Consider the following 27,197-nt stretch of genomic DNA (forward strand, 5'->3'; position numbering starts at 1 on the left):
AAAACCTAGGCAATACCATTCAGAACATAGGCATGGGCAAAGACTTCATGACTAAAACACCAAAAGCAATGGCAACAAAAGCCAAAATAGACAAATATCTAATTAAACTAAAGAGCTTCTGCACAGCAAAATAAACTATCATCAGAGTGAGCAGGCAACGCACAAAATGGGAGAAAATTTGTGCAATCTATCCATCTGACAAAGGGCTAATATCCAGAATCTACAAGAAACTTAAATTTATAAGAAAAAAACAACAGCCCCATCAAAAAGTGGACAAAGGATATGAACAGACACTTCTCAAAAGAAGATATTTATGCAGCCAACAGACATAAAAAAATGCTCATCATCACTGGTCATTGGAAAAACGCAAATGAAAACCACAATGAGATACCATCTCATGCCAGTTAGAATGGCAATCATTAAAAAGTCAGGAAACAACAGGTGCTGGAGAGGATGTGGAGAAATAGGAATGCTTTTACACTGTTGGTGGGAGTGTAAATTAGTTCAACCATTGTGGAAGACAGTGTGGCGATTCCTCAAGGATCTAGAACTAGAAATACCATTTGACCCAGCTATCCCATTACTGGGCATATACCCAAAGGATTATAAATCATTCTACAATAAAGACACATGCACATGTGTTTCTTGTGGCACTATTCACAACAGCAAAGACTTCGAACCAACCCAAATGTCCATCAATGATAGACTGGATTAAGAAAATGTGGCACATATACACAATGAAATACTATGTAGCCATAAAAAAGGATGAGTTCATGTCCTTTGCAGGGACATGGATGAAGCTGGAAACCATCATTCTAAGCAAACTATCACAAGAACAGAAAACCAAACACGGCATGTTCTTACTCATAGGTAGGAGAGAACACATGGACACAGGGTGGGGAACATCACACACCAGGGCCAGTTGGGACATGGGGGCCTGGGGGAGGGATAGCATTAGGAGAAATATCTAATGTAAATGATGAGTTGATGGGTACAGCAAATAAACATGGCACATGTATACCTACATAACAAACCTGCACGCTGTGCACGTGTAATCTAGAACTTATATAACTGAAAAAAAAAATCACCTGATATACATGCTCAATCCCTTGCCCCCCTCTTGCTCTCTACAAGAGGGGCGAGGTTCTCAAAACCTCACCGTAATTAAACCAAATGTTACTCGTATGCTGTACCTGCACTCATGTAGCTGAACATGGCTGAAGAAAACTACACAGCCACATGGACTGCTCTTTTGAAATTCATAAACATCAACTTAAAATACATTTTTTAATATTTCAGATTATTTCTCTAATACAGAATCTGAGTACCTTTTAAAATACTATTGATGCATACAGCCAAATTGCTTTTAAAATAAAATTTACTTATATATGGAGCTATTTTGAAAATATCATGGGGCATGGAACTTCCACTCTAGGAATTTAAGGAAATAATTTTAAAAGTATGCAAAAATTTAGTTACTAGGTTACTTATAATAGACTTAACGGTTAAAAAAAGAAAGTTGGAGTTGTCCTACAATAATGAAAAATTAGTAACAATCCAAATGTTAGGCCGGGCACGGTGGCTCAAGCCTGTAATCCCAGCACTTTGGGAGGCCGAGACGGGCGGATCACGAGGTCAGGAGATCGAGACCATCCTGGCTAACACGGTGAAACCCCGTCTCTACTAAAAAAAATACAAAAAACTAGTCGGGCGAAGTGGCGGGCGCCTGTAGTCCCAGCTGCTCGGGAGGCTGAGGCAGGAGAATGGCGTAAACCCGGGAGGCAGAGCTTGCAGTGAGCTGAGATCTGGCCACTGCACTCCAGCCTGGGCGACAGAGCGAGACTCCGTCTCAAAAAAAAAAAAAAAAAAAATCCAAATGTTGAACTATATGGCATAGGTGAAATACATTATACTAAGTCCATACCATAGGACGCTATTAAGCCAATGGAAAAATATTCATAATATACTGTTGAAGAGGAAAAACGCAGATTATAAGAGTACATATATAATCTTTGAAAATTTTATATATATGTATTATTATAAATAAGTATATAAGAAAAAAGCCTGGAGGATATCAATATTTATCTTTGGATAATAAAATTATTGCTGTTTTATTTTCCATCTTTTGTTTATGTGTTCTACAAAAAATACATATTTCTTTATTAATGAATGTATCAATTTACATGTGCAGTATTGAGAATATAGTGGGATAACATTTGAGATTATAGCAGATTAAATTAGCTGTACTTACTATTATTTCTGATGCAAAATACCTGAAAGGATCATTTCCACCTTCTTCAGACTGTTCAAGGAATTGTGCTGTCAGCAAAGGGCATTTCAAGCTTTTGAAACAACTAAGGCATAAGAAATAGGTAACTATGAAATCAACACTTCCAAGTATAAAATCCCTAGTTCTTCAAATCTAAGTTAATTTTACTTGAAAAATAACATAAGCACTGCTCTGGTTTGAATGACTCTCCTCTCCAAAACTCATGTTGAAATTTAACTGCCATAAAGAGGTGGGAATTAGGCCAAGGGGGCTCCACTCTCATGCATGAGATTAATGCTCTTGTAAAAGGGCAAGTTCAGCCCACTTTTGCCTTTTGCCCTTTTACCTTCAGCCACATTATGACACAGCTATAAGGCCCTTGCCAGATGCTAGCGCCTTAATTGTAGACTTCCCAGCCTCCAGAACTGTGAACCAATGAATTTCATTCATTATAAATCACCCAGTCTTAGGTATTCTGTTATATCAGCACAAGTATATATCAGCACAAGCATCAATAACTTAATGTTCTATAAAACTGTTGATGTAACGTCGTTCGTACTAGTAATGGGGAGAACATGAGAACACCTTGGGAGACAACATGCTAAGACTGACTTCTACATCTGAATTATCCCACTGAATTCTGAATGTTTGAGGGCCGGTGCTAGTCTACGATGTTGTTTTCATTAGTTCAAAGAAAAAATCAGGAAATACATTTTTTCACACAGCTCTATTTGTTTTATTTAGAAAACGGAACTTTATTCTGTGATTAAGCCTTTCCTATTTCTTTAGTTAAAATACCTTTCCTTTCATGAAATAATGGATTTTATAAATGGCAAAAAACTTTTTTTTTGAGATAGGGTCTCTGTCACCCAGGCTGGAATGCAGTGGCATAATAATAGCGTACTGTAACCTCAAACTCCTGGGCCCAAAGGATCCTCCTGCCGCAGCCTCCCAAGTAGCTTGGACTACAGGCACACAACACTGTGCCCAGCTAACTTTTTTATTTTTTGTAGAGACAGGGTCTCACTATGCTGCCCAGGCTGGTCTCAAACTCCTGAGCTCAAGCAATCTCCCACCTTGGCCTCCCAAAGTGTTAGGATTACAGGCGTGAGCCACCAGGTCTGGCTGTTAATTTTTTTAAAATGTCTTGACAAGTAGAAAGCTAAAAATAGTATGTCTCCAAAATTAAAATATTATTTTATATTCTATTTTTTAGAGACGAGGTCTTGCTGTGTTGCCCAAGCTGGTCTTGAACTCCTGGCCTCAAGTGATCCTCCTGCGTCAGCCTCCAAGTAGTCAAAATTTAAAAATTACTGGTCCATGTAATTAAATAATCTAGTCTATCAGTGTCCAATAGAAATATAACATAGCCCCATATATAAGATCTTTTAGTAGACATATGAAAAAAGTAGTAAGAATGGGAGAGATGATTTTAATAATTTATCTTAACCCAATATATCTGAAATATTGTCATTTCACGTTATCAGTATAAAAATTATTGAGGTATTTTACTGTGTGTGTGTGTGTGTGTGTGTGTGTGTGTGTGTGTGTGTGTTTAAATAACAAGTCTTCAAAATCCCAGGGGATATTTTATACTTAAAGTACATCTGAATTTTGACCAGCCATATGTCACATGCTACAGCCATATTGAACAGTACATGTTTAGTCTATAGCACCCATGGAGGGAATGCTGTTGGGTGGATACTCTACTACTATTTTTGTGGTCAAGCTGGATGTTCTGTCTGGTGGTCCTTCTGCTGCTTTCTCTGAAAGAATAAAACACAATTTCTCCACAGAGCTACATGTATCTATTTCCCACACTCACCCTGAGCTACATGTATGTATTTCCCCCACTTTCACTATTCACTTACTATGATGAATAAAGGCAATACAAAGAATATAAAGTAAATGAATGGATTTTGGTTTTATAATTATTTTATTAATTAGTTTTTTAAAGACAGGGTCTTGCTCTGTTGCCCAGGCTGGAGTACAGTGGCCGATCATCATTCACTGCAGCCTCACATTCCTGGATTCAACCCATCCTCTAGCCTCAGCCTCCCAAGTAGTAGCACTACAGGTATACGCCACTACATCCAGCTAATTTTTAAATATTTTTTTGTAGAGATGGGGGTCTCGCTATGTTGCCAAGGCTGATCTCAAACTCCTGGCCCCAAACAATCCTCTCATGTCAGTCTCCCAAAGTGATGGGATTACATGTGTGAGCCACTACACCCGGCCTATAATTTTTTTAAATATAAATGTCTCAAGTTCCCATGCTGTATCAGTTGAACCCTACATTCTTCTAAAATTCAAAATCTGAAACTAGATTTCTATTTACATGTCAAACAAGGTGAAGAAACATAAAATAACTATCAATTACTTAAGTCCATTGTGAGATGTTCTTAAAATTATACTTACAATTTCAGTAACTCATCCTTTAACTTTTCATTTTCCAGTGAGTTTTCTTTGTTATCAACGACTTCTTCCACAAAAGGCTTAGTGAACTCTATTAAGGCCTTGCAACACTGACAAAGGCCATAGTCATCCATTTGTATTTGTTCTTTTGAGTATGGAACAGGAAGAAGAGATAGCTGATTCCAAAGGGTAGACAATGCTAATCCAACTGAATATGCCTTGTTATGAAGTTTCTGAATCACTAGAACAGAGATCAAGTTGTCGCTCATCAAGTATGCTAAACATGGGACAATAAATTCGGCAAATGTGGAATTACAAGACACCGCCTCCTCCCATATTTTAACAGCTCTTGAAATCAAGATGACACATCACAGTCTAACTGGCAGTGTTTTTTATTCTTAGTTGTGCATAAAATAACACAGCATCTTGCCATGAAATGTTGTTTAGGTTATGTTTATAACAGACTATGTGTAACAGGCTATGTACTTAAGACAGAAACATGTTCTTTCCATGTTTTTTGGTGTTATAAGCACAAAATATGAGAGTGTATTGTAAACTGTAAAGCACTATACAAATAGGAGGTGGTATTATTAGATTTTTTTTCCCCTAGAAGACAGAATATTATAGGTGGTATGAAGCTGGTAGGCATTCATATTTAAAACAAATATAATTTCTGATTTCAGGTCCCTCTATCAGATTGTGAGATAAATGAATTTCCTAAAATGAAAAATAACCTCTTCCCATGGATACTGTCTGCCTCAGTTGCCAAGACCCATTACCTACCAATATTGTTACTGCACTCAGCCATGGAGCCTTATCATTCCATATCTCCTCGTTTCATTCTTCAGCAGTACCTTTGCTACGCCCAATCCACCTCCCAAAGCAGAGGCTGAGCAATGCCCTGCCTGATACTCTTCTGGACTACCATAATGCTATCAGATTTAGTAATGCAGACACCACAGAGGTAATCCTTGAAATATGTTTCGGGAGAAAATTCTAGATTTAAGCAGCAGATAGGAAGGTTAGGCAAAAAGGTATAGGTTTCAATATAGCACATGAAAAATAGTATGACATTCAACAGAATATTTACTGGGTACCCACTCTGGCCAGATACTATAATCTTTCCATGAGCAGCAGAATTCACATTGGCATTGCTATTATTTGTTTAAGCAGAGTACTCGCTAATTAGCTGTAAACTTTGGTATAGTACTGACATTTTGGGGTAACCATCAAGGCACTTAAAGATACAACAAGAAGTACTCTGATATCAAAATTCTCATTACCTGTTTGTAATGGCTGAAGCAAAAGAAGAATACTTTGGGATATCTGTTTTCCAGAGGGCTCTTCAATCAGTTCAAGCAAACCCAACAATAATTCCTTTGGACTGCATAACTATAAAAATATTCACAATTGAACCTGTTTAATACAAGTTGTATTTAAAGCCACATTATTACTATTTTTAAGAAGACATATATTGACAAAAAATATTATACAATTATGTTTTTGCTTAACATTAAAATTATTTATACAATTGTTTAAAAAAAAAGCACTAGCAAAACACAGAATCTGTGATGGTCAAGTAACTATAAAACTAAAAAGCAGCAAGAAGTCAATGGATCTTTAAGCTCAGGTTTCCTTTGCGCTTCACCTGTCTACTTGAAATTGCCTTAATAAATTCCCAGGGGCTCCAGCAGGTGGGACCTTTCAATCCCACGCTGCAAGCCTATTTAGACTAGTCCGGAATCGCTTCTGTATTTTTTGAACAGGTGAAACTTTGCATTGCTTTCTGACTGTCAATATCTTATCATCTCACTTGACTGGCTTTTTTTAAAAGCTCCCAGCTCCCTTAGTCAATAACTCATACAGACGGAGCTCTCCTTCCAAATATATACTTGGATATATTTACACTGATCACTAAGCAGTTTCTTATAACATCCTTTTTCTCAGAATTTTTCTTTCTTAGCCATCATATACTGCCTTTAAACTCTACCAGCCTTTTACCAAGGGTCTCTTTCTAAGGTTGTTAGTCACAACTGATCTGTGTTCTACCCCTATTCCTACTTTCATTTTAATCACTTGTATTCTAGGCTTTCGATTTTCTTTTAGGGAACATACCACAAAGGAAGAGGACTGAGACTTTAATTCTAGTTCTAATGTTGCCAAAAGATAAATGTGACCTTGAACTACCTCTCTAAACCTTGTATTCCACATCTATACAAAAAGTTATTTGTTAAAATATAGCTTCCCAGGTCTCTCCCTGGAGATGCTGAATCAATGGGTCTGATATGAAGTTAATATGAGGTTAGAAAATTCTTTTATCCAGAGAATTTGGGAAATCCTGAAATGGAACTGCCTATCCAATCAATAAGACTGAGTCTTTTCTCCAACAAGTTCCTTTCTGCATGTACTTTCAGGAACCGAAAGCTTTCTTACCAAACAATAAACATTAAAGGGAACTATAAAATACTGCTGTGTGTTATGACTAAGAGAACCTTGTTAACTTACCTTTACTAATAAATCAAAGATCAAAAAATAAACTTTTCTTTTAGCATCCTCTTTATCTTTACACAAAAGGCATCGAACAACAGGACCAATGAGATTCCAGCCCATATTCTTGATGATGACCTGGAAAGACATTTTCAGAGTAAAGCAAACACTGCCATCTATAGGACTCTTGCAGTGTGCTTTCCCATCTTGGAAGAGCTCAGAATTGTCTCTGAAACAGGAAGATGACTGACAAGTGAGGCCTATGACATTTCACCACAGACTTTCCAGGGTTGGCTGCTGACAGATACCAACATTTTTAAATAGATAGTTTTTAATATGTTCACTGAGGAAAGGCAACAGGGTCTTTACTTTTTATCAGGCAAATTGAAGTTTCCCAAGATTTAACTAGTGCCTCTATTTCCAAAAAGAGACTTAATTTGCTGAATACAGGTACTTAACTTCCACAGAGAATTTTTCTCCCCTTATTCATAAAGAAATCCAGCCAATGCTCATGTACCTTTTAAAGTTCCTTGGAGTATCTAAATATAATCATTGTAATTTATATAAAAAGAAGCAATACGACTTCATTAACTTTCTCTCCTACATACAAGTGGCTTCTATGTTCAAAGATATTTCAGAATGCTTACCACACAAGTGAAAGTTTATCTTTATAATTACTAATTCACATTCATTATCAAAACCACTGATTTTCAAAAGTATCAACTGTCAGGCCTCTGAGCCAAAGCTAAGCCATCATATCCCCTGTGACCTGCATGTACACATCCAGATGGCCGGTTCCTGCCTTAACTGATGACATTCCACCACGGAAGAAGTGAAAATGGCCTGTTCCTGCCTGAACTGATGACGTTGCCTTGTGAAATTCCTTTTCCTGGCACATCCTGCCTCAAAAGCTCCCCCACTGAGCACCTTGTGACCCCCACCCCGGCCTGCCAGAGCACCCCCTTTGACTGTAATTTTTTCTTCTACCTACCCAAATCCTATAAAACGGCCCCACCCCTATCTCCCTCCGCTGACTCTTTTCGGACTCAGCCCGCCTGCACCCGGGTGATTAAAAAGCTTTATTGCTCACACAAAGCCTGTTTGGTGGTCTCTTCACACGGACGCCAGTGACATTTTGGTGCCATGACTCGGATCAGGGGACCTCCTTCGGGAGATCAATCCCCTGTCCTCCTGCTCTTTGCTCTGTGAGAAAGATCCACCTACGACCTCAGGTCCTCAGACAGACCAGCCCAAGAACAGCTCACCAATTTTAAATCCGGTAAGCTGCCTCTTTTTACTCTCTTCTCCAACCTCTCTCACTATCCCTCAACCTCTTTCTCCTTTCAATCTTGGCACCACACTTCAATCTTTCCCTTCTCTTAATTTCAGTTCCTTTCCATTTCTGGTAGAGACAGAGGAGACGCGTTTTATGTGTGGATCCAAAACTCAGGCACTGGTCACGGACTTGGGAAGACAGTCTTCCCCTGTTGTTTAATCACACGGGGTCGCCTGCCTGATTATTCACCCACATTTCAGAGATGTCTGACCAAACAGGGACGCCTGCCTTGGTCCTTCACCCTTAGCAGCAAGTACTGCTTTTCTCGGGGGCAAGAACCCCCCAACCCCTTCTCTCCGTGTCTCCACCCCTTCTCTGCTTTTCTGGGGGTCAAGAACCCTCCGACCCCTTATCTCTGTGTCTCTACCCCTTCTCCGCTTTTCTGGAGGGCAAGAACCCCCCGACCCCTTATCTCCGTTTCTCTACCCCTTCTCCACTTTTCTGGGGGGGGGCAAGCACCCCCCACTCCTTCTCTCCATGTCTCTACTCTCTTTTCTCTGGGCTTGCCTCCTTCACTATGGGCAACATTCCACCCTCCATTCCTCCTTCTTCTCCCTTAGCCGGTGTTCTCAAGAACTTAAAACCTCTTCAACTCACACCTGACCTAAACCTAAACACCTTATTTTCTTCTACAATGCCACCTGACCCCGATACAAACTCGACAGTAGTTCCAAATAGCAAGAAAACGGCACTTTTGATTTTTCCATCCTAAAAGATCTATATAATTCTTGTCGTAAAATGGGCAAACAGTCTGAGGTGCCTGACATCCAGGCATTCTTTTACACATCGGTCCCTCCCTAGTCTCTGTTTCCAATGCAACTCGTTGCAAATCTTCCTTCTTTCCCTCCCGCCTCTTCCCTCAGTCCCAACCCCAAGCATCGCTGAGTCTTTCTAATCTTCCTTTTCTACAGACCCATCTGACCGCTCCTCTCCTCGCAGGCCGAGCTGGGTCCCAATTTTTCCTCAGCCTCCGCTCCCCACCCTATAATCCTTTTATCACCTCCCCTCCTCACACCCGGTCTGGCTTAGTTTTGTTCCACGACTAGCCCTCCCCACCTGCCCAGCTATTTCCTCTTAAAAAGGTGACTAGAGCTAAAGACATAGTCAAGGTTAATGTTCCTTTTTCTTTATCCGACCTCTCCCAAATCAGTTAGCGTTTAGGCTCTTTTTCATCAAATACGAAAAACCCAGCCCAGTTCACGGCTTGTTTGGCAGCAACCCTGAGATGCTTTACAGCCCTAGACCCTAAAATGTCAAAAGGCTGTCTTATTCTCAATATACATTTTATTATCCAATCCGTTCCCGACATTAAATAAAACTCCAAAAATTAGATTCCGGCCCTCAAACCCCACAACAGGACTTAATTAACCTTGCCTTCAAGGTGTATAATAATAAAGGCAGCCAAGTAGTAGCAACGTATTTCTGAGTTGCAATTCCTTGCCTCCACTGTGAGACAAACCCCAGCCACATCTCCAGCACACAACAACTTCCAAATGCCTGAATTGCAGCAGCCAGTCATTCCTCCAGGACCGCCTCCCCCAGAAGCTTGCTACAAGTGCTGGAAATCTGGCCACTGGGCCAAGGAATGTCTGCAGCCCAGGATTCCTCCTAAGCCGTGTCCCATCTATGGGAACCCACAGAAAATTGGAGTGTTCGACTCGCCTGGGAGCCACTCCCAGAGCCCCTAGAACTCTGGCCCAACGCTCTCTGACTCCTTCCCAGATCTTCTTGGCTTAGCGGCTAAAGACTGACGCTGCCCAATCACCTTGGAAGCCTCCTGGACCATCACAGATGCTTTAGGTAACTCTCACAGTGGAGGGTAAGTCCATCCCCTTCTTAACCAGTACGAAGGCTACCCACTCCACATTACCTTCTTTTCAAAGGCCTGTTTCCCTTGCCTCCATAACTGTTGTGGGTATTGACGGCCAGGTTTCTACACCTCCTAAAACTCCCCAACTCTGGTGCCAACTTAGACAACATTCTTTTATGCACTCCTTTTTAGTTATCCCCACCTGCCCAGCTCCCTTATTAGGTCGAGACATTTTAACTAAATTATCTGCTTCCCTGACTGTTCCTGGACTACAGCCACACCTCAGTGATGCTGTTTTCCCCAGTTCAAAGCCTCCTTTGCATCCTCCTCTCGTATCCCCCCACCTTAACCCACAAGTATAGGATGTCTCTATTCCCTCCTTGGCGACTGATCATGCACCCCTTACCATCCCATTAAAACCTAATCACCCTTACCCTGCTCAATGCCATTGATATTGATCCCACCCCACAGCACACTTTGAAAGAATTAAAGCCTGTTATCACTCAACTGTTAGAGCACGGCCTTTTAAAGCCTATAAACTCTTCTTACAATTCCCCCGTTTTACCTGTCCTAGACCCAGACAAGTCTTACAGGTTAGTTCAGGATCTGCGCCTTATCAACCAAATTGTCTTGCCTCTCCACCCCATAGTGCCAAACCCATATATTCTCCTATCCTCAATACCTCCCTCCACAACCCAGTATTCTGTTCTGGATCTCAAACATGCTTTCTTTATATTCCTTTGCACCCTTCATCCCAGCCTCTCTTCGCTTCCACTTGGACTGACCCTGACATCCATCAGGCTCAGCAAATTACCTGGGCTGTACTGCCGCAAGGCTTCACAGACAGCCCCCATTACTTCAGTCAAGCCCAAATTTCTTCCTCATCTGTTACCTATCTCGGCATAATTCTCATAAAAACACACGTGCTCTCTCCGCTGATCATGTCCGGCTAATCTCCCAAACCCCAATCCCTTCTACAAAACAACTCCTTTCCTTCCTAGGCATAGTTAGTGGGGTCAGAATTCTTACACAAGAGCCAGGACTGCGTCCTGTAGCCTTTCTGTCCAAATAACTTGACCTTACTGTTTTAGCCGAGCTCTCATCACGTCTGCATGCAGTGGCTGCCGCTCCTTTAATACTTTTAGAGGCCCTAAAAATCACAAACCGTGCTCAACTCACTCTACAGTTCTCATAACTTCCAAAATCTATTTTCGTCCTCCCACCTGACACATATACTTTCTGCTCCCCGGCTCCTTCAGCTATACTCACTCTTTGTTGAGTCTCCCACAATTACAATTGTTTCTGGCCTGGACTTCAATCCGACCTCCCACATTATTCCTGATACCACACCTGACCCCCATGACTGTATCTCTCTGATCCACCTGACATTCACTCCATTTCCGCATATTTCCTTCTTTCCTGTTCCTCACCCTGATCACCTTTGGTTTATTGATGGCAGTTCCACCAGGCCTAATCGCCACTCACCAGCAAAGACAGGCTATGCTATGGTATCTTCCACATCTATCATTGAGGCTACTGCTCTGCCACCCTCCACTACCTCTCAGCAAGCTGAACTAGTTGCCTTAACTCGGGCCCTCACTCTTGCAAAAGGACTACGCGTCAATATTTATACTGACTCTAAATACGCCTTCCACATCCTGCACCACCATGCTGTTATATGTGCTGAAAGAGATTTCCTCACTATTCAAGGGTCCTCCATCATTAACACGTCTTTAATAAAAACGCTTCTCAAAGTCGCTTTACTTCCAAAGGAAGCTGGAGTCATTCACTGCAAGGGCCATCAAAAAGGCATCAGATCCCATTGCTCAGGACAATGCTTATGTTGATGGGTTAGTTAAAAAAAGCAGCTAGCGTTCCAACTTCTGTCCCTCAGGGTCAGTTTTTCTCCTTCACATTGGTCATTCCCACCTACTCCCCCACTGAAACTTCCACCTATCAATCTCTTCCCACATAAGGCAAATGGTTCTTAGACGAAAGAAAATATCTCCTTCCAGCCTCACAGGCCCATTCTATTCTGTCGTCATTTCATAACCTCTTCCATGTAGGTTACAAGCCGCTAGCCTGCCTCTTAGAACTCTCATTTCCTTTCCATTGTGGAAATCTATCCTCAAGGAAATCACTTCTCAGTGTTCCATCTGCTATTCTATTACCCTTCAGGGATTGTTCAGGCCCCCTCCCTTTCCTACACATCAAGCTTAGGGATTTGCCCGCACCCAGGACTGGCAAATTGACTTTACTCACATGCCTGGAGTCAGGAAATTAAAATACCACTTGGTCTGGGTAGACACTTTCACTGGATAGGTAGAGGTCTTTCCCACAGGGTCTGAAAAGGCCACCGTGGTCATTTCTTCCCTTCTGTCAGACATAATTCCTCGGTTTAGCCTTCCCCCCTCTATATAGTCTGATAATGGACCGGCCTTTACTAGTCAAATCACCCAAGCAGTTTCTCAGGCTCTTGGTATTCAGTGGGACCTTCATACCCCTTACAGTCCTCAATCTTCAAGAAAGGTAGAACGGACTAATGGTCTTTTAAAAACACACCTCACCAAGCTCAGCCACCAACTTAAAAAGGACTGGACAATACTTTTACCACTTGCCTTCTCAGAATTCGGGCCTGTCCTTGGAATGCTACCGGGTACAGCCCATTTAAGCTCCTGTATAGACGCTTCTTTTTATTAGGCTCCAGTCTCATTCCAGACACCAGACCAACTTGCACTGTGCCCCAAAAAACTGGTCATCCCTACTATCTTCTGTCTAGTCATACTCCTATTCGCCGTTCTCAACTACTCCTAAATACCCGGCTCTTGTTTACACTGCTCGTTTACACTGTTTCTCCAAGCCATCACAGCTGGTATCTCCTGCTGCTATCCCCCACTCTTAACTGCCTCTTAAAGTAAATAAATAATCTTTGCTGGCAGGGCTATGCTGAACCTCCTTGGGCACTCTCTAATTGGATGTCCTGGGTCATCCCATTTCTTAGTCCCTTAATACCTGTTTTTCTCCTTCCCTTATTCGGACCTTTTGTTTTCCGTTTAGTTTTTCAATTCATACAAAAACGCATCCAGGCCATCACCAATCATTCCATACGACAAATCCTCCTTCTAACAGCCCCACAATATTGCCTCTTACCACAAAATCTTCCTTCAGCTTAATCTCTGCCACTCTAGGTTCCCATGCCACCCCTAATCCCGCTTGAAGCAGCCCTGAGAAGCATCACCCATTATCTCTCCATACCACCCCACAAAAATTTTCACCACCCCAACACTTCAACACTATTTTGTTTTATTTTTCTTATTAATATAAGAAGACAGGAATGTCAGGCCTCTGAGCCAAAGCTAAGCCACCACGGACACATCCAGATGGCTGGTTTCTGCCTTAACTGAAGACATTCCACCACAAAAGAAGTGAAAATGGCCTGTTCCTGACTGAACTGATGACATCTTGTGAAATTCCTTTTCCTGGCACATCCTGCCTCAAAAGCTCCCCCACTGAGCACCTTGTGACCCCCACCCCTGCCTGCCAGAGAACAACCCCCTTTGACTGTAATTTTCCTTTAACTACACAAATCCTATAAAACGGCCCCACCCCATCTCCCCTTTTCGGACTCAACCCGCCTGCACCCAGGTGATTAAAAAGCTTTATTGCTCACACAAAGCCTGTTTGGTGGTCTCTTCACACGCACGTGAGTGACATCAACAATGTATTCCACTTCTCTGGCCTGCTTTGTACTTTAACTCATCAGTATTTACCAAGCCTACACTACAATATTCTAGGGATTAGAAATAAAGTGAGGAACACACTGGATAAGATCACTCCTAGAGTTTACATTCTAGAGTCCTTCTTTAAAAGCACGGTGGCTGACTGGGTGCAGTGGCTCAAGTTGCTAATCCCAGCACTTTGGGAGGCTGAGGCAGGAGGATCACTTGAGCCCAGGAGTTTGAGACCAGCCTGGGCAACCTAGTGAGACCCTGTCTCTATTTTTTAAAGTTAATTATTTATTTATTTATTTATTTATTTTGAGACTGAGTCTTGCTCTATTGCCCAGGCTGGAGTGCAGTGGCGCTATCTCAGCTCACTGCAAGCTCTGCCTCCTGGGTTCACATCATTCTCCTGCCTCAGCCTCCTGACTAGCTGGGACTACACGTGCCCGCCACCAGGCCCAGCTAATTTTTTGTATTTTTTTTTTCAGTAGAGATGGGGTTTCACCGTGCTAGCCAGGATGGTCTGGATCTCCTGACTGCATGATCCACCCACCTTGGCCTCCCAAAGTGCTGGGATTAAAGGCATGAGCCACCGCGCCCAGTCTTTTTTTTTTTCTTTTTTTTTTTTTTTAAAGCATGGTGGCTCATGCCTGTAATCCCAACACTTTGGGAGGCTGAGGTGGGCGGATCACCTGAGCAGCCTGGGCAACATGGTCAAACCCTGTCTACAAAATACAAAAATTAGCTGGGTCTGGTGGCACGCGTCTGTAGTTTCAGCTACTTGGGAGGATGAGTGGGAGGATGGCCTGAGCCTGGGAGGCAGAGGTAGCAGTGAGCTGTGATCACACCTCTGCAAACCAGCCTGGGTGACAGAGACAGACCCTATCTCAAAACAATATATAAATAAAGAAAAAGCAGATCTAACCCATCTGACACGGGACGAATAACCAGAATAGAAAAGAAGCTCAAACAACACTAAGGGAAAAAATCTAATAATCCAATAAAAAAATTGGCAAAAGATTTGAATAGACATTCCCCGAAAGAAGGCATACAAATTGCAAACAAGCATATGAAAAGGTGTGCATCATGATCATCAGAGAAAAGCAAATCAAAACTACAGTGGGATATCATCTCACCCCAGTTAAAATGGCTTATATCCAAAAGACAGTCAGTAACAAATGCTGGCAAGGATGTGGAGAAAAGGAAACCCTCATAAATTGTTGGTGGGAATGTGAATTAGTACAACCATTAATGAGAACAGTTTGGCAGTTCCTCAAAAAATACAAAAATAGAGCTACCATATGATCCAGCAATCCCACTGCTGGGTATATACCCAAAAGAAAGGAAATCACTATATTGAAGAGACATTTGCACTCCCATATTCATGGCAGCACTGTTTACAATATCTCAGATTTGGAAGCAACCTAAGTGTCCATGAACAAATGAATGGATAAAGAAAATGTGGTACGTATACACAATGGCATACTATTCGGCCATATAAAAGAATGACAACTTGTCATTTGCAATAACATGGATGGGACTGTAGACCATTATGTTAAGTGAAAGAAGTCAGGCACAGAAAAACATTGAATGTTCTCACTTTTTTGTGGGATGTGAAAAAACCATACAACTGAACTCACGGACACAGAGAGTAGAAGGATGGTTACTAGAGGCTGAAAAGAGTAGTGGGAGGCAGGGAAGATGGCTAACGGGTACCAAAAAAAAAAAATAGTTATCAGTAATGAGTAAGACCTACTATTTGATAGCACAATAGGGTGACTATAGTTAATAACTGTACATTTTAAAGTAACTGAGTGTAATTGAATTGTTTGTAACACAAAGGATAAATGCTTGAGGGGATGGATACCCCATTCTCCATGATGTGCTTATTACACATTGCATGTCTGTATCAAAACATCTCATGTACCCATCAATATATATGCCTTCTATGTACCCAGAAAAATTAGAATTTTTTTTAAATTCTAGGAAGCTGATCTAGGAAGAAGACAAAATGACACCTATAATACCTCATACTGACCCCAGTCTTGTAAAATAAAAATAGAGCTTAGGATACAGTAGTCTCCCCACTTACCTGCAGGGATTACATTCCAAGACACCCAGTGGATGCCTGAAACCATGAATAGTACCAAATGCTATATATAAATACTATACATGCATATCTGTAACAAAGTTTAATTTATAAATTGAGATTAACAATACAATTACAATATACTGTAATAAATAGTATGTGAATGGTCTCTCACAAAGCAGTAAATAGCAAATCTTTTCTTTCTTTAATTCACTTTTTTTTTAATATTTAGTGGACTTTTTTATACTTTAAGTTCTAGGATACATGTGCACAACGTGCAGGTTTGTTACATATATATGCCACGTTGGTGTGCAACACCCAATTCACTCTTACAGTTGAAGATAATAGTAAATCTTGGTCAATTTTGATAAGATTTTTCACCTGGCAAGAAAATTAAATTGTAGTCAGTTTTTTGTTGTTGTTGAGATGGGTCTCACTCTGTTTCCCGGGCCGGAGTGCAGTGGTACGATCTTGGCTCACTGCAGTCTCCGCCTCCCGGGTTCAAGCAATTCTCCTATCTCAGTCTCCTGAGTAGCTGGGATTACAGGGACGCGCCATCACACCTGACTAATTCTTGCATTTTTAGTGGAGACAGGGTTTCACCATGTTGGCCAGGCTGGTCTCAAACTCCTGACCCTCAGGTGATCCACCCGCCTCGGCCTCCCAAAGTGCTGGGATTATAGTCGTGAACCACTGTGCCTGGCCTGTAGTCAGTTTTGAACATTGTCTTATCAGTATCTAAATTGCATTTAGCTGACTACATATTGCAAAGGTGATTCTCAAACTATTAAGACTAAGCCTCACAATGTTTAAATCTATCCCATTAGCTATTCAGAAGCATGCTAAAAATAAAACACTGAGGCATGCAATGCCTGAAAAATACTTTGTTTATACTTCCCTTTTCCTTCTGCCTCATAGATGTGGTGCTGATCCTCATCTCCTTGGTAGGCCTCTTCTCTCTACCTGTTTCTTAAATTCCTCAAGATGGGATCTTGGGCCTCTTCTCTTCGGCCCCTTTTCTGTGAACTCAGGTAAATTGTTTTTTTTTCACCCCTCAATGCTTCAATTACCCAATCTTTACATAAAGTCTCACAGATATGTCTCAGAGATCTACATCTTAATTTCTATATCTACTGAGCTCAAAACCCTATTTTCCAATTGACTGCTGTACTTAAACTCAAAATTTCTAAAAGTCAAATCACTTGTTCCTTCAGTAAACTTTTCCCTCTACTTAGGCTGCCTTTTTCTGTTCGATATCATATGTTATCCTCTTAGAGGCTAGAAACCCAGTCATTTTTGATGCCTCACCCTCTCAATCAATCAATCCCCTGTATTCTACCCTAAAATCATACGCCATACAGCACTAACCAGTGGTACAGCAGAGGAGTTAGGAGCTCCAAAACCATGCTACACAGGTCTGAATCTTGGATGTTACATAAAAGCTGACTTACTTTTGGGCAAGTCATTTAACCTTTCAGTCAAAATGAATACCTACTTTCTGTTTTGGAGAGACTAATTAAGTTAATAAATGTAAAGGACTAAAGACAGCATCTGGTACATGTAAATACTCAATAAATATTCATTGTTATTAATTTTTTAATTATTAGCTAAAAGCTAAGTACTTTTGAAGGTTATCCTCTGAGAACGCAATTAGAAAAAAATCAAGAGTTTAAAAAACAAAAAATTTATTATATTGGGGGTTACAAAGTTATCATAAACATATATTAAAAACAATAAAATCTCCTAATTATTTTAATAAAAAATAAGAAGGGTATAAGCCATTTGAACTACTAAGAGATGCTATAATAATGTATGATTAAAAAGTTTTAGGAGATGCCCTGGAGAGAAACACAGGTCAACACGACTACACTGTGATATCAAGAAAGAAAACTTCTAATAAATAAGTAGCACTGCAAATGAAGAAAGAGTGTGTACCTAGAAAGAAGATGGTCTTTGTATTAGTCTGTTCTCACGCTGCTTCTATGAAAAAATACCTAAGCCTGGGTAATTTAGAAAGAAAAGAGGTTTAACTGACATGCAGTTCCACATGGCTAGGGAGGCCTCAGGAAACTTACCACCGTGGCGGAAGGCACCTCTTCACAGGGCAGCAGGAGAGGGGCTGAGTGCCAACAGGTGAAATGCCAGATGGTTATAAAACCATCAGACCTCGTGAGAACTCACTCACTATGATGAGAAGCATGTGGGAAACCACCCCCTTGATTCAATCACCTCCACCTGGTCCCACCCTTGACACACAGGGATTATGATGATTCAAGGTGAGATCTGGGTGGGACACAGAACCAAACCGTAGCAGTCTTCCTTATAAGGAGCACCCAGAGACACAAAATTTGGCAGGGTGTTGCCAACACAGCGTCCCAGGAAAAAGTTATTCCTGATTCACAAATAAGATCCTTTTCTATTGTAGAGGATGACTTCTCAAACTATTGTAACTGGATGATACTGGCTAGCATAATGACATATAGCTTTCCTCCTGTTCTGATTCTAAGCACATAAAATACTGTTTTAATTAAAATTTGGTTTTCTATACACATTTGGCTGGAGGAGAATGGGCTGATCACCCAAAATGAATATTTAGCCTGCTTGATATGTATATTTTTCAATGTAAATTAATAACCCGAACACCATTTTTGGACTCCCTAAACCAGAAGTCATTCTGTTTCTTCTAAAAACTCTTTACTTCAACTATAGCACTTATTTTATTTTGCCTCATTATTGTTAGTTGTTTACATGTTTATCTGTTTGACCAGATTGTAAGTACCTTCAAGTATATGACTGTTTCTTTTCTTTTTTTCTGAGATGGCCTTACTCTGTTGCCCGGGCTAGTCTCAAACTCCTGGACTAAAGTGATCTGCCTGCCTCGGCCTCCCACAGTGCTGGGATTACAAGCGTGAGCCACTACGCCCGACCTGAATATTTCTAATTCTTTTTTTGTCTTCAGTTCCCCACAGTGAAAATTTAAGTAGATTCTTAAATGTTTGATGGATAAATGACTGGATGAATAGCATCATGTGATTATTCTCTTCCCAAAACTGAAAAGTAAACACCAAGATTGTACGTACCTTGTTCTTTTCATTTCGAATAATTTCTAATAGCTGGTCTATGTGCCCTTCTTCTATGCATCTTTGCCCAGCTAACTGAAATAGGCCAAAATCCTCTTCTTTAAAGTCTTGCTCTTCTAGGATTTGCTGGCAAAAAAAACCCCAAAAAACAAAAGAACAAATGTGTATGCAAATAAAAATTAAATACAGTAACTTCTTGATTTATCTATGAAAAAAGGAAATCTGTTTAAATTCGAGATAAATGTAACGTAAATAACACATGTATCAAAATTAGGATTACCCTAATAAATACTTTAATAAATGACCTTGAAATCTACTGTACCAGTGAAACCTATGAAGAGGATCAGGATTAAAATGTAAAAGGTTATTTAGATAAGCACGTCACCTGGAGAAATAATCCAATCTGCCTCCCCCACTCACGTTCTTTACAGGTCAAAAAAAGCAAGGATTAAAGAAGATAAACAATTTGAGTGACCACAAATATAATTAAAAACCATCTGTGCCCTTCCCATATTTTGAAAGGTATTTAATTTTACAAAAATTAAAAAAATACTTACACATCTCTTTATTATAGACTGAAGTTCCTCTACAGCCATTCCTATTTCTCCCAGTTTCGAAGCTAAAATCTACAAATACAAAACACACTATTAAATATCCGTGATATTACATTTAAGTATTCAAAAGTTATGTTTCAGTGTGATAAATTATTAGTAAATACAATAAAGAAAATGGAAAGTTTTTGTTGTTGTGTTTTTTGGTCCAATAGCATGCTAGGAGAAAATGTAAAGCTCTAAGGTTGAAATGTTATTACTGAATCTTAGTATGTTTGTCTAAGAAAATAAAGTGTTTTTTTATAAGCCCTTATTGCATCTTTTAAGTTTTCTAGGAGCATAGTTTTGAAAGCTATTTTGAAGGAAAAAAAGAAAAAACTCTCGAGCACTCCCAAGAGGCAAGGCAAATACGAGCTAAAGGGCTTTTAAAAAGCAAAGTACTTCTTTTATGAAAAAAAAATTCCAAAAGGTGGACCTGAAATCAAATTTCTAATCATTAGGGGATTTTTTAATGTCTCACCTCATAAAAATTGGGGTGCAACACAAGCTTATCTATAGGGGATGAAGATTCAGATGCCCTCCATCCCATTTCTCCCTAGGAGTTGCAGTACCCAAAGTGATCAATCCAGCTAGGGAAATCACTGTATCACACGGAGACAAGGCAACGGCGGCCTTCCGGAGAAGACCATCGCTTCTCCCGGAGGCAAGGCTCGGCCCCAAACCCTCAGTAGGGGCGCGGGTCAGCCCGGTTCTCAGCGCAGCGCGCTATAAGGCGAATAACACCCCAGCGCGCGTGCGGGCGGCATCAGAGGAAGCCATGTCTTCCGATTCCTGCTCGCCTAGATGTGCAGGCTCCACCACCTCGCGTGGCCTAGTCGGCCCGCGGCACCAAGTCCACCGCGGCTCACGGCCAACCGCTAGCCCTGGCCACCCCGAACCTCTCCACGACTCCACTTACCGGCCAGATCTCTCGCCTCCCCCAGCCGCCGCCACCTCCTCCGGCCACTTAGCCCGCTCTTCTGGCCCCGCCCCACGCCAGCGGGGTCCGCCTCGCGCTACGCGTAGGAAGGCGGGGCCTCGGGACAAGACGCCGGAGCTAGTCCCGGTCCCGCAGACTACTCTCCCCCATGGCGGACTGTACTGGGTCGGGTTCTGCCGGCCGCAAGGCCGGGATTCCTCGCCGCTCTCGAAAAGCCGCAGGTAGGAGCAAGGATGTCTTCCCACTTTGGGACCCTGAAAGCTGGACCCCGATCTCCAGTTCTAGACCGAAGCGCGCGGGCGCTCCTGAAAGGCTGCTTCAGGGGAGGGGTTCTCCCAGGTAGAGAAGGCCGAAAGCTTCCCACCGCCGTCCGCTCCCCCTGCGAAAGATCTCCTGGCCGGCCCTCACCCCTTTACGCCAGTGTTGCAGGATTTCCCTCGCGCGGGCCGTGGCCCCAGCCTCTGAGAGAAAGTACAGTGGAGGTGCCGGGAACCCAGGCCTGGGGTCCCCGGGATTGGGGCAAGTGACTAGGGCAGCGTTGGCACCTGGTCTTGAACCTAGGACCGGTCCTCCTTTCCAGACTGCTTGGGTGCCCGGTTTTGAGGTGCCGGACTCCCCTCTTCTCCCACAGAGGACGTTTGGCAGACGGAGAGAGAGGTTTCCCTAAAAAGTCCCCAGATCTCAGATTTTCAGGAATGGTTAATTAAGCAATTATGATACAGAAGAAAATTCAATCCCCAAAGAGATACGTTTTAACCAAGAAAATTAGACAGTAATCAATTTGCAAAAACAATTGCTTTCCCTTCCTATTTCATTTTGATTTACATACGATTGGACATAAAATATGTGGAAAAGAAGAAAAGTTGGTCTAGTTTGTTATTTGTGTAGGAATCTATCTTGTACCTAATGTGTTTGTATAGGCCTGACCTACTGCCACCATGTGTAGCTTAACTGCGGGGATGCATTTTGAGAAATGCGTTGTTAAGCGATTTCATCCTTGTGTGACCATCACAGAGTGCACTTACACAAACTTAGATGGTATAGCCTACTTACACACTAGGCTATATGATACAGCCTATTGCTCCCAGGCTGCAAACCTGCACAGCATGTTACTGTACTAAGTACTGTAGGCAATTGTATATCTAAACATAGAAAAGGTACAGTAAAAATGCAGTATTTTAGTCTTATGAGACCGCTGTCTGTATGCTGTCCGTCGTTCACAAAATGTCATTATGTGGCACATGACTGTATTTTTGTTGTAGGTATTAAACAGACAACTACTTTGAAACAAGAAGATGCTTCTAAAAGGTATGACAGCTACATGGACAACTACATTGGCATATCTGCTTATCTCATATTACTTGTACCAATTTTAAAACTAATAGTTACCTTTTTTTTTTTAGAGAAAATTATCATGAGAGGGAAGGGAAAGATCTGGGAAGGCCTATAAATTCTCACATAGACTGTTAACATTCCTCTACTCCAGGCTTTAAGAAAACCAAACTAAGCACTCAGACTGCTTGCTAGTGAAGGCGTGAGTGTCTATAGAAGGTGTTTGTTTTTCACCACTTCAGGTACACTCCCCTTTTATTGCTTTATATGCCAGAGACTCACTCTCCAAGTTTCTCTGTTACTCCAAGAAACTTTTTCTATTCTTTGTTACATCAAGTCCAGATTTTCATCAAAAAGCTGTCCTGGCCGGGCACGGTGGCTCATGTCTGTAATCCCAGCACTTTGGGAGGCCGAGGCGGGTGGAATTCGAGGTCAGGAGATCGAGACCATCCTGGCTAACACAGTGAAACTCCATCTCTACTAAAAATACAAAAAATTAGCCAGGCGTGGTGGCGGGCCCCTGTAGGCCCAGCTACTCGGTAGGCTGAGGCAGGAGAATGGTGTGAACCCAGGAGGTGGAGCTTGCAGTGAGCTGAGATCGCGCCACTGCACTCCAGCCTGGGCAACAGAGTGAGACTCTGTCTCAAAAAAAGAAAAAAAAGCTGTCTTGTACTAGTTCTGGTTCTCAAAAGGCAAGATATTACCACATATCACACAAAGTTTTAGAAGAGGAATAGAATGTGAAGGGTATTAAAAGTATATGTAGCTATGATTTTCATTTTGTGAAGACTTATTAATCTTAATATTGACTTTGGTCTTAATTTACTCATTCTTTCAAAAATTATTTACTGAGTATAAGATATGCCAGACCTGTGTTAGGCTCTGAAGATATGGTGAACAGAATAGACACAATTCTTGTCTAGTGGAACAGAGGAATAAATAATAATTAGTTAATTAACATAAACACATAATTACAAATTGTGATAAGCACTATGAAGGAAAAGGCTGTGATGTTAGGAGAAGGAATAATCAAGTCTAATTTAGTTGGAAGTGGGTGGCAGGGAGGTTAGTTGTGAGTTTTCAGGGAAAGCCTTATGCTGAGACCTGCATGTTAAGTAGACATTAACCAGACAAAGAGTATATAAAGACTTCTGTGTGTGCAGTGCAAAAAGTAGCTTGTTTCCTTTTTGAAAAGTATTGGATCAAAAGTAACAGCATTAGAAAATAGAAATTTGGCCAGATATGGTGGCTCATGCCAGTGATCCCAGCACTTTGGGAGGCTGAGGTGGGAGTATTACTTGAGGCCAGGAGCTTGAGACCCGTCTAAGCAATGTAGTGAGACCTTGTCTCTACAACTAAAAAGAAATAAATATTTTTATTCAAAAACATTTTTTTAAATACGTTTAAATTTAAGTGGCAAAATAGTGAGTTAGGTTAGTGTTGTATTTTAAAAAATGGAATATTGGACATGAAGCTTATAAGTAGATTAACTTTCTCTTTCAAATTTTAGGAAAGCAGAACTAGAAGCAGCTGTGAGAAAGAAGATTGAATTTGAAAGAAAAGCTCTACATATTGTTGAACAGCTTTTAGAAGAGAATATTACAGAAGAGTTCCTAATGGAGTGTGTATGTGTTAAGTTGACAAATTATTAGTTTTGTAGTATAACATCTTTAAATCTGTGCAACATGAAACTTCTTTGCATTATTAAAATCTTTGAATTTGTTCTCAGTCGTTAGATGCAGATAACAGTCTATATAATTCATGCATTTTAAAATAAACAACTATCATGCATTCCTTGTATAATGACTTTAAAATGCACTAAGGAAAAATAACAAGGACATAACAAGGTGATGACAGGTAATGTATATTTCAAAATTAATAAGAGTGGATTTCAAATATTCTCAGCACAAAGGGTAAATATGTGAGGTGATAGATATGTCAATTAGCCTGATTTGGTAATATATACATGTGTTAAAACATCACATACTACCCTACAAATATATACAATTGTTATTGTCAATTAAAAAGCAAAAAGAGGCCAGGCACAATGGTTTATGCCTGTAATCCCAGCACTTTGGGAGGCCAAGGTGGTCGGATCACTTGAGGTCAGGAGTTTGGTACCAGCCTAGCCAACATGGTGAAACCCCATTTCTACTAAAAATACAAAATTAGGCAGGTGTGGCTTGTTCCTGTAGTCCCAGCTGCTTGGGAGGCTGAGGCATGAGAATCACTTGAACTCGGGAGGCAGAGGTTGCAGTGAGCTGAGATCACGCCACTGCACTCCAGCCTGGGCAACAAGAGCTAGAATCTGTCTCGAAACAAATAAATAAGTAATAAATGGAAAAAAAGAAAAATGAGGATGGGGGAGAAAAAAAAAAAAGAAAAAGCAAGTATATTTTGCCCTTAGTCATAGTTCTTTTAACCAGTCTGCTAATACCACTTGATTTTCTTCAGTTTGTTCTATGATTGCAATTCCAGTTTTCTATATTCTGTGTTGTATTATTTTAAGTAACAAGAATATTATTTTTGTCAATGTAATTTCATCAATTTTCATATTTCAAAAACCTGAAATACAGATCATTTATGACTTAAAACAGGAGAATTAATTTTTTTTTTTTTGAGATGGAATCTGTTGCCCAGTCTGGAGTGCAGTGGTGCAATCTCAGCTTTGCAAGCTCTGCCTCCCAGGTTCATGCCGTTCTCCTGCCTCTGCCTCCCGAGTAGCTGGACCTACAGGAACCCACCATCACGCCCGGCTAATTTTTTTGTATTTTTGGTAGAGATGGGGTTTCACCGTGTTAACCAGGATGGTCTCGATCTCCTGATCTCGTGATCCGTCCGCCTCGGCCTTCCAAAGTGCTGGGCTTGCAGGCATGAGCCACCACACCCGGCCCACATTAAATTTTTTTAGGCCAAGCAGGATGGCTCATGCCTGTAATCCCAGCACTTTGGGAAGCCAAGGCAGTAGGATCACTTGAGCCCAGGAGTTTGAGACCAGTCTGGACAACACAGTGAGACCCTGTCTAAATAAAAATTTGGGAATAAAAACATTTTTAAACAGCTTCACTACATTAAAATTTTGAATGGAAATTTCTTTTATATTCTTATAATCCTTAAGAGGGCAAATGAAAACTCAAAGCTTCTATTACAAAAACACTTCTTAGTATAGTTCATAGATCTTTTTCTAAACAGGAATATGAACATGACAATTCATATTTTTATTGACACAGGTAACTGCATCAGTATCGGCATATACGATGACACCAGAAAAGACAAAAGCAAATATGCTTCGTTTGAAACATAAAACTTATATCACTCTCAATAAAAAGTATTTCAGTCCCTGTGAAAACAGAAAAACTTGTTAAAAGATCTCTAAGTTAAGAACAAGAATCAAGATTATTTGAACATGAAGATGTCATAGGAAACTATTTGATGTTAGCTTATAACCATCACCTCACCACTCTGTACAGATTTTTCAGAAGTGGGAAAATTTTGCACAAACTGTTCAGGAGTCACAATGACACTTTTGAAATACATTGTTGTTAAAGATTATGCTTTAAAAAATAGGTAAAATTGTATTTTATTACTTTGTGATTTCGTTAATTTTTTAAATAATATTTTTTTAAAAATAAAAGGTACTGTTGTCATTTAGCTTGTGTATAGCTATAGCATCACTTCTTCCTCATGCCTCAGAATTATTTCACTTAACTATATAATCTACAAAGATGCAAAGACTACTGTGGCAGACTTTTTTTAATAACTTTTTTTTGAATGCTTACTATATGTTGAGCACTTCTCTAAGTGATTTTGCTTTATTTTCTCCTCTAATTCTAACCTCTAACTTATGAGGGCGGTACTGTTGCTATCCCTGTGTTTTCAGATAAGATCGATGAGGCTTACAGAGCTGATAAATGAACTTTTCTATTAAACTAGGAGGAAATAACCCTCTCATTTCATTTTAGGGGAAGTTCATTACACCTGCTCACTACAGCGATGTCGTGGATGAACGTTCTATTGTCAAACTCTGTGGTTATCCTTTATGTCAGAAGAAGCTGGGAATTGTAAGTAACTCATTTTTTTTCTTAAATATAGGCTTTTATCATTTTCATTTAGCAAAATACTTTGTTGTAAGAATAAGAAATGAAACCTAAGGTCATGAACTAAAGGCATGGATTGGCCAATGATATGATATGTAGATTACTTAATCTTATAACGTAAGTTTCATGTTTATTATTTGGATTCTTTTGTAAGCTGTACTTTCTTTTCTTTAGGTACCAAAACAGAAATATAAAATTTCTACCAAGACCAATAAAGTCTATGATATTACTGAAAGAAAGGTGAGTTTAAAGGCTTTCATTGTGGCAGTTAATTTTTTTTCTTTACTAACCACTATCCTAATAAGGAATGGCAATTAATTTTTAATGATATTAAATAGGATTCTAAAAGAAACTGTTTAAAATCTTACTGGTTAGAAAATAGTGGTGTTAAAAGTTTGGTTTTATTTGTAAATATTTCAGTCAAGGTATTAAAAATTGTTTTGCTTAAGCTTCAATTAAGACTTGAACATTTAAAAGTTAAAAGTGCATAGTGGCACAAATCTAGGCAAATAAATCATGGAACAGAATAGAGAGTAACAGACTAAACACATATGTAGACACTTGATATATGACAGCAGGAGTATTGTAGATCAGTAGAGAAAGGATGAGTTTTTCAATAAATTATACTGGCACAATTAGTTATGCAAATAGAAATAAATGAAAATTGATGCCTATCTCAGTCTGTATACACAGATCAATTTTAGGTAGATTAAAGACGTAAATGTAAAAGGTAGATTCTTTTTGAAGACACTATGGGAGAGGCTGGGCATGGTGGCTCACACCTGTAATCCTAGCACTTTGGGAGGCCAAGGTGGGCAGATTACCTGAGCTCAAGGAGTTGGAGGCCAGCCTGGGCAATGGCAAAACCCTGTCTCTACAAAGTAAAGTACAAAAATCAGCCAAATGTGGTGGTACACACCTGTAGTCCCAGCTACTCAGGGAACTGAGACACATGAATCACTTGAACCTGGGAGGCAGAGGTTACAGTGAGCCAAGATCATGCCACTGCACTCCAGCCTGGGCAACAGAG

General features: G+C 40.5%; 2 protein-coding genes across 3 annotated transcripts in view; one reads left to right on the forward strand and one right to left on the reverse strand.

The window, feature by feature from the left end:
• The window catches only part of GLMN (glomulin, FKBP associated protein), a 62,809-nt gene extending 42,018 nt beyond the window's left edge, over positions 1-20,791 (reverse strand). For both annotated transcript variants that reach the window (XM_011939977.1, XM_011939976.1), the window contains exons 1-7: positions 20,718-20,791; positions 19,766-19,834; positions 19,209-19,334; positions 7,190-7,309; positions 5,968-6,076; positions 4,688-4,925; positions 2,252-2,354 (exon numbers count right to left, since the gene is read on the reverse strand). In XM_011939977.1, coding sequence (XP_011795367.1) covers positions 2,252-2,354; positions 4,688-4,925; positions 5,968-6,076; positions 7,190-7,309; positions 19,209-19,334; positions 19,766-19,804 — 735 coding nt within the window. In that variant the 5' untranslated portion in view covers positions 19,805-19,834; positions 20,718-20,791. The remainder of the gene's footprint in view (positions 1-2,251; positions 2,355-4,687; positions 4,926-5,967; positions 6,077-7,189; positions 7,310-19,208; positions 19,335-19,765; positions 19,835-20,717) is intronic.
• The window catches only part of RPAP2 (RNA polymerase II associated protein 2), an 88,689-nt gene continuing 82,249 nt past the window's right edge, over positions 20,758-27,197 (forward strand). The window contains exons 1-5 of the mRNA XM_011939975.1: positions 20,758-20,959; positions 22,001-22,046; positions 23,581-23,695; positions 26,033-26,131; positions 26,342-26,407. Of these exons, the coding sequence (XP_011795365.1) occupies positions 20,887-20,959; positions 22,001-22,046; positions 23,581-23,695; positions 26,033-26,131; positions 26,342-26,407 (399 nt within the window). The 5' untranslated portion in view covers positions 20,758-20,886. The remainder of the gene's footprint in view (positions 20,960-22,000; positions 22,047-23,580; positions 23,696-26,032; positions 26,132-26,341; positions 26,408-27,197) is intronic.

Source organism: Colobus angolensis, unplaced genomic scaffold (genome assembly GCF_000951035.1).
Source record: "Colobus angolensis palliatus isolate OR3802 unplaced genomic scaffold, Cang.pa_1.0 Scaffold186, whole genome shotgun sequence".
Lineage (NCBI taxonomy): Eukaryota > Metazoa > Chordata > Mammalia > Primates > Cercopithecidae > Colobus > Colobus angolensis.